The 8,289-nt window shown below is 44.5% G+C and overlaps 1 protein-coding gene across 1 annotated transcript; it reads left to right on the plus strand.

The window, feature by feature from the left end:
* Positions 1-5,107: 5,107 nt before the first annotated feature.
* Positions 5,108-6,763, plus strand: LOC124666577. The gene is made up of 3 exons (XM_047203917.1): positions 5,108-5,515; positions 5,653-5,853; positions 6,624-6,763. Exons 1-3 carry the CDS (start codon positions 5,307-5,309, stop codon positions 6,688-6,690), a joined length of 477 nt encoding a protein of 158 aa, XP_047059873.1. The 5' UTR covers positions 5,108-5,306; the 3' UTR covers positions 6,691-6,763.
* The last annotated feature ends 1,526 nt before the right edge of the window (positions 6,764-8,289 follow it).

Below are 8,289 nucleotides of genomic sequence, written 5' to 3' on the forward strand. Positions count from 1 at the left end.
ATAAATTGTCGCAACGCATGGGTATTTTTCCTATATTGCACAAACGTGCGCTGCCTAAAATCTTCAGTGATGAGATCAGGCACGCTTTCCCCCGGTGGCGTGGGTGGGGGGAGCCGCTCAACGCCGGAAGCTGGGGCGTGCAGGGGAGAATATCCGTGGCGGTGGATGGGGAGGGGCGTAGGAGAACTTGCCGGTGGCGGTGATGGGCGTGCAGGGGAACTCACGATACGGTTGGTCGGTCCGCTTTCCCAGCAAAGAGATACGGGTGACCTGGAGTTGCTTCTGCTTCACAACGAGCTGTGAAAATAAAATAATTTTCTCACCGAGAAAGCACAAGAACAATTAGCATTACCAAATTGAACAGTAAATATTGACGACATAATACTAGCTTTCTCGAAGCAGCAACGCGTGGGCATTTGGCTAGTAATTATATACTCACCCTTTCCATCTCTATTTTTATTACAGAAGTGAGCACGATTTGATGGCGAAGCGTAGGAGTTAGCGTACGGGAAGGGGAAATAAATATTGTATCATGATTCGTGTAATAGAAAGATAATGAATATAGTGTTATTTTAGCTTTATAATTTGCGTTTTCTTTAGCCTTACATGTTTATAATCGCGAGATTGTAAATATGTGGCGTTGTCACGACTAGGCCCGGTTTCGGGGCGTGACAATTTAATGGTATCAGAGCTTAGGCTAAATAAGTAATAAAATTTTGCAAACTAATGAGGGAAAACGGGGTAGTTTAGGCACATAAGCTAGAAGCATCGTTTTACATTTCTTATATGTGGATATAACTTTGTTTTGCCTTGCTAAATCTTTTGTTTCAATACCTTTGTTTAGATAAAATCATGCATCTTAGTTTTAGAAAATATAAGTTTGTTCTGGTTGGAATTTCGGGGACGAAATTATAATAAGGTGGGTAGGATGTAATAACCCTAATTTTTGAGTATTAATTAATGTGAGTTGCGAAATAATTAGTTTCTAATCATTTAGATTTTTGGCTAATCACTAGTATTTGAATTGGATTTTAAAATTTTGTAAGCTACAAAGAATATTGAAATTAATCAAAGTGGAAACAAATTAACTTGTTTTGCTGGTGCATGTCCACTAGTACTAAATACATGCATCTACCGATCAAGCAAAATAAAAAGTGTGTAGTAGTAGCTAGCAGTATTAGTACATGAAGTAAGAGAATTGAGAGTAGAGCTGAACCATGCATGCATAACCAACTAACCGTGAGCTGTTGGCCAAGAACTTGCAACGTGTCTTTATAATAGAGGTAGTTTCAGGTATGTTGGCGTAGCTTAATCGGCAAGGTTTCTGCGTGGAGTCACTGCATGTTAGCCAGATAGAAAGACTGGTATCTTTTGCTCACTTGCAAGGGACGTCGGCAAGATTTTTTTAGTCAGCTTCATGGGACAAGCGGTAAGATATTTTGGGCAGCACGGTGATTATCTCTCCTATAAATACCCGGCGCTGCTGCACTCCACAGTCCACACGCACTGCATCATCCTTCGGCCAGACCATGCGAGAAAGTAGAGAGAGTTAGACACAGAGAGAGAGAGAGAGAGGTTATGCTGTGAGAGAGGTTTTGATTAGCTAGTAGGGAGATGCTGTCTCGATGAGGTGTTGATTAGCTAGTAGGGACATGCTGTCTCGATGCGTAGGAGAGTCGATCGTATGTTTGGATTATACAGAACAATGATGCGGTTCATTGATCGACCGGAGTGATATTGACATGGTTCATATTATTTCTACCGAGGAAAGTAGACATCTATCTGCTCTTGATTCCTGGAAGTGATATATCTCTTCCGATTCATATATTGTTGTTGCTTCATTGTGGTGCTTGTACTTCTACATGCACTAGACTATTGTTGATGTGTTATCGTCACAACATTGTTGGATTATATCTGTAGCATACACTTGTTATCCGATTGGATATTGTATTGTTGTACATGATCCTTAGTCATCGGGTTGGAGAGAGACGGGTAGTCATCTCGAGCGTGTTCGAATCGTATAATCTGCGGGAGCTCATGTGGAGCCTTGAGATTATTGACCTCATGACAGTGATTGTATCACTTACCTGCGAATATCCTGATCTTGTTGTATTGGTATCACGACGGCAAATGTATTGTATCGGTCACAGTTCAGGTATGGGACTGTCTGTGTTCTCTGCTGGGGACGGCCTCTGTTCGGGAACGTGTCGGTGATGGATCCGTAGGAGCGACCGACATCAGTAGGTCAGATTGTCCGGGTCTTAGCGGGTAAAAGAGCACTGCTTGGCTGGCACGGTGGAGCTAGTCAAGACTGTCGATGTCGGAGTACCCCTCTGCAGAGCATAAAAGTGTGGATATTCACCCCTGTGACTCCCGGGTTGGGAAGCTTGCTGTCATGTGATGCCAATCGCTTCTGTGTCCATTTCTGTTGAATTTATCTTTTGTTGTTCCTCTACTCAATTCCGTGAATTCATTTCCGCTAAATATCTTGTTGACATTCCTTTGATTCCAGCTAATCAATTGATCATCATTTTTCTTCCTTGTTGTTCTACGTGCTGAGTATAATTATATACTCACCCTTTCCATCTCTATTTTTTTCCAGAAGTGAGCACGATTTGATGGCGAAGCGTAGGACTTAGTGTACAGGAAGGGGAAATAAATATTGTATCATGATTCGTGTAATAGAAAGATAATGAATATAGTGTTATTTTAGCTTTATAATTCGCGTTTTCTTTAGCCTTACATGTTTATAATCGCGAGATTATAAATATGTGGCGTTGTCACTGATGTCTACAAGAGCAGAGGTTTGTAGAACAGCAGCAAGTTTCCCTTAAGTGAATCACCCAAGGTTTATCGAACTCAGAGAGGAAGAGGTCAAAGATATCCCTCTCAAGCAACCCTGCAATTACGATACAAGAAGTCTCTTGTGTCCCCAACACACCTAATACACTTGTCAGATGTATAGGTGCACTAGTTCGGCAAAGAGATAGTGGAATACAAGTAATATGGATGATTGTAAGTAGTAATTGCAATCTGAAATAAAAATGGCAGCAAGCAAATATGTAACAGAACTTGTTGGAAACGGTGTTTCAATGCTTAGAAAAAAGGCCTATGGATCATACTTTCACTAGTGGACACTCTCAACATTGATCACATAACTGAATAAACAAATAATACTTTCTCTACACTCTCATGTTGGATGACAAACACCATTCATTGTGTAGGGCTACAAGAGCTCCCTCAAGCCGGAGTTAACAAGCTCCACAACATTCGGTGTTCATATTTAAGTAACCTTAGAGTGCATGATAGACCATTGCAATTATACCGAGTACTAACATAGCATGCACACTTGTCACCGTCAGGCTATGAAAGGGGGAATAGATCGCATCAATACTATCATAGTAATAGTTAACTTCATAATCTACAAGAGATCACAATCATAGCTTATACCAAGTACTACATGATGCACACACTCGTCAACATTACATCATGGAGGAGGAATAGACTACTTTAATAACATCACTAGAGTAGCACATAGATGATATTCAACTAGATCACAAAGCTCATGATCACATAAAGATCACATGGGAGAGAGAGATGAACCACATAGCTACGGTACAGCCCTTAGCCTCGGGGTAGAACTACTCCCTTTTCATCATAGGAGACAACAGCGGCAATGAAGATGGCGGTCGTGTCGATGGAGATGCCTTCCGGGGGCACTTCCCCATCCCGACGGTGTGCCGGAACAGAGACTTCTGTCCCCCGAATCTTGGCTTCGCGATGGCGGCGGCTCTGGAACTTTTCTCGTATCGTGGCTTATTTGTTTAGGGTTTTCGCGACGAAGGCTTTAAGTAGGCGAAGAGGCGGAGTCGGAGGGGCCCTGGTGGGGCCACACCATAGGGGGGCGCGCCCCACCCCTTGGCCGCGCCGCCCTGGCGTGTGGGGCCCCCTGGCTCCTCTCTGGCCCTTCTTCGGTGCTCTGGAACCTTCCGGATAAGATGCTGGGCGTTGATTTCGTCCAATTCCGAGAATATTTCCTTTGTAGGATTTTTGGAACCAAAAACAGTAGAAAACAGGAACTGGCACTTCGGCATCTCGTTAATAGGTTAGTTCCGGAAAACGCATAAAATCATCATAAAGTGTGAACAAAACATGTAGGTATTGTCATAAAACAAGCATGGAACATAAGAAATTATAGATACGTTTGAGACGTATCAAGCATCCCCAAGCTTAGTTCCTACTCGCCCTCGAGTAGGTATACGATAACAAGGATAATTTCTGAAGTGACATGCTATCATAATCTTGATCAATACTATTGTAAAGCATCTAAAGGTATAAATGATGCCCCCCATAGGGGGCCTCACAGCGATCCTCGCACGTGAGCCGTCGGATCTTCCCGTCCAGCCAATCTCATCCGTCCGTTGTGGCTCAGAGCGGGGCGTGGTGGTTGGCAGCACCAGCGCGTGGGAATTTTTCCCTTGGTCCTCCAGCTAGCTAAAGGCATGCAACAACCGTGTTTTACCCGTCTCGGACTGCTCCTGGGCCCTAGCTTTGGCCTGGCCCGCTCGTCTGTCGCTGCTGGTGGGTTTTGATTCGGTTGGGCGTGGGGTCGATCAGTGGAAAAGATCTCCACCGGCAGCGGTAGTTTCGGGTTTTCCTCCTCCCAGAGACAAAACCAGAAACTCCCAGGACAAACCCTACCCATTTGCCCTCTCCCGTCGCGCACCCACCCTCCACATCCCGCCGCCACCCGTGCTTTGGCTCCTCCTCGCGCAGGCGTCGCCGCCCCCACCTCCTCATATGCGCCAGCGCCGCCGCCCTGCCTCCTCCCGCGCTCATCTTCGCCTCGTTCGGGCTCTCTTCTCCGCGCCGCCTCTCCCGCTCGCCGAGAGGAGCTATTGGAGTCCGGCAGGAGTAGCGCAGCCCTTCACTCGCACCACCGCTGTGCGTCATGCCGTCGGTGGGAGGAGCGGCTGGTGGTCATGCCATCGGTGGGAGGAGCGGCTGGTGGAGCTCCGCCCTTCCTGCACGAACCGCAAGTATTTGATGGGCGGCTGGTGGAAGGCGAGCCCGCCACACGAACCGCCCGTCGGGGACGTCGCAAGCCTCTGCCTAGGAATGGAGCCGACAGCATCAAGGAGAGGTCAGGAAGGAGTAATCCCAATTCGCCCCGGTTTTTCCCCTCCTGGCTTCCTCCTCCTCATCCAATCCGTCACGCTGCCCGCACTAGATTTCGTGCTTCCGCCGCCCCGGCTTCTCTATCCACCAAAATCGGACGGCCAACTCCACCGGGAAGAGGCTTCTCCATGGGCGAAGACATAGACGCAGGGCGGGAGTTGCTGCCGACGGTCGCGATGTTGGCCATCGGCAAAAGAGCGGAGCTGCAGCGCTGGAGGATGCGATGTGCTCGCTCCGATTCTTCAAGGAATACATCGGCCAGCAGCACAAATTTTTGGGCTCCTCCAACCCATCCAGCACCGCACCGTCCAGCCTTCCTCCGTGTCATCTTTCTTAGGTACGCCATCTCACCTCTGTTTGGACTTTGAACACCCAACAAATATCATCTTGGTTTGCACAGATCCGATTTTATCTATGCTAATAGGGTGTTTGATAAAAAAATCTTAGCTAATATTACTACATGTACTATTTCAGGAGACGAGAGTGGAGCAGACACAGATCTGAGGCCAGATGCGCGTCATGTGACTCTGACAACCCACATCTCAGCAACAATTGCTTTTCTTCGGCTTGCAGGGTGTTGGCTACTTGGGTTAGGTGCTCCGTTACAGGGGACTTTATCAATTGCAGCACAGAGCTTCTAAGCCTTATTCACCATCTTTTTTCAACTGGATTGAGGTTTGTCGCTGACCATCCGCTTCTGGGAGCTTTCCTTTTGTTAGCGTGTTAATTGTTTTTTGTGTAGAAATTAAGAGGACAAGATGCATGCCAATATATTTTGTCTGCTGCTGCTGTTATTCTTCCTCACATCGCACATTTCATGGACTTCTTTTTTGGATGTGGGCTTAGTTTGCTGTCATAATGTTCAACTAATTGTTTGAGAGATAGCAGCTATTATTTTAGTCCTATGGAGCAGAGTTGCTTCTCTGGATGTTCTCCACATGAATACAATGGGTTTGATTTAAAACATGATATGGATATTCTTTTCAGTTCTGCTCATGGTTTTTCGTATAAGAAACAAAATATTCTTCAGCTTTTAGTTTGTTCATGTGATTCACGATAGTTATTGCCGTGTGTGTATGCTATTGAGTATGTGGTCTGAAAATATTGTTTTCTTCTATTTCTAATGAAATTATGGTTCTATAATCCAACACATTTTCCACACCTTAACAAAACAGGGATAATCTAATGCTCTTCTATATGGTTGCCTTAAATACCAAGCCAAAAAGCTTTTCTTTCTGCTCTTTATGATTTCACTGATTTTTTTTTGAAAGTACTATACCAGGATGTGCTCTGATGGATGGACATGGCAAAGAGAAAAAATAGCCTACCGTTGGTTGGTTCCTATTTGACCTGATTAATTAATTTGTGAATGAGCAGTTAGGTTGTGAAATATTTTGACCCACCTCGAGTCTCCAAATGTTTGACATGTCTTTGTTTTGATTCAGGGATCCCGTGCCACCTATCGTCACCATGCTCCTCTGCATCCACCATGTCCCTCGTCATGTGTGGTAGCCAGAAGGCCCGCTTTACCGGAAACGAGACAGACACAGAGGCAAAGTCGTATGCGCCATCGTCGCCCAAGTCGTGCACTACCACAGAGATGAACGAGAAGGGGCCATCGTCGGCATCCTTTCCCCTCAGTTTCCACAACAGGAGCCCTTCAAACGCCACTGAGAGTCGACCTCGATGACGTCGTCATTCTCTCCTCTGGCTTGCCTCTTGCTATGTATGGCATCAGCGATCGACTGAGACTACACACAAAAGGAAAATAAAACTCCACTTATAATTGATGTCGAAGTCGAAACAACGGTGAGTGTCCTAAACCCTGTGTTATTAACCTTATGTATGAACATACATTGAAGGTAATTATCAAGTTGTATGCATTTGTTTAAGAAAGCCAGAAAGTCCATTGTCTAAACGCTCTTTTTTCCAATGATTTTTCCATGAACTCTTTTAGTTGATATCTACTTGTTTAGCAAGGTTTTTCAGTCTGGTCGTAGATCATACCTTTTACCTTTGTAGCTTCTGCCATTCTTTTTTTAGTGAAGAAAATCTATTTAATTTTCTTCAGTGTTCTGGGATCTTTTCCATAATTTTCATATATGCTATCAGCTTCTACAGTGAAGAAATAAGAGGTGTAAGATATTTTCCCCTCTTAGAGCCAAGTGACCTGCTTGCTTCAAATATATAGCCAGTTTGGCCTCAGCGTTGTGATGATTTGGCTTACTAGATATGCCCAAATATATCTTTATGCAATCCATCTTATCTCTGGAAGGAGTGGCTCTTAATCACAAAAGTTAACCTGGACATCATACTTTCAGTTTGGCCCCAGTTGAGTTTCGTTACCATATTTAGATTGATTGAATCCTTGAACACTACAGATGTTTATTTGACTGCTCCTTTGGTTGGGGGAATTGGCAATTGCTCTGATTTAAAATGTCCTATTACAATGCTCAATGAACAGTGCATTAGTGATTTTTTTGATCTGCATGCATTTATAATAGAAGAAATGTTCAGTCGACCTTACAATATCATGTCATTTAGAAATCAATAGTATTCTATCTTTTAAGAAAACATTCAGGAATCACTGCTCTTTGCATTTTCATTCATTAGTCATTACTTGAGAATATGGTGTATTAGTTGTTTCTTGACCTATTTTCCTATCAAGTAGATGGGTCATATGATCTTCTGGTTCTAACAGTTTGGTCGCACCGGTGGAAGACTGGTCCATGCTCCGGTTCATCAGAGAGGACATCGGTCGGGTGCACATCTGCAAGGCCTCATCTACGTCTTCTTCTTCACTGAAGATGTTGGCCTGCCTTCCTCGGGCTATCTCTCTCTGTGGAATCCTGCTATGCGGCGAGGGCAGAGATTAGGTCGCCGCTCGCACTCATCCTATTTGATATAATGCCAGAAGATCTCATCTATGCTTGGTGTCTGATTAAAATCCTAGCTGAGATTAATTTATGTAATATTTATGCTCCATATAGCTATTTTCAATATTGCAATTAAGGTTCTGGGATGTTAGGGAGAGATATGTCATACTAGCTTTTTTTTTCCATCCAGGTTGGCGCTGCAGTTTACAAATGCCATGGTCCTAATTTGACTGGT

This window comes from Lolium rigidum, chromosome 6 (genome assembly GCF_022539505.1).
Source record: "Lolium rigidum isolate FL_2022 chromosome 6, APGP_CSIRO_Lrig_0.1, whole genome shotgun sequence".
NCBI classification, from domain to species: Eukaryota; Viridiplantae; Streptophyta; class Magnoliopsida; order Poales; family Poaceae; genus Lolium; species Lolium rigidum.

Excerpts from the sequence above, each read along its gene's own strand:
- LOC124666577 (XM_047203917.1), top strand. The coding sequence starts at position 5,307 with ATGGGCGAAGACATAGACGCAGGGCGGGAGTTGCTGCCGACGGTCGCG. Across the intron at positions 5,516-5,652 it reads CTCCGTGTCATCTTTCTTAG|GAGACGAGAGTGGAGCAGAC; the intron begins GTACGCCATCTC and ends GTACTATTTCAG. Across the intron at positions 5,854-6,623 it reads CTTTTTTCAACTGGATTGAG|GGATCCCGTGCCACCTATCG; the intron begins GTTTGTCGCTGA and ends GTTTTGATTCAG.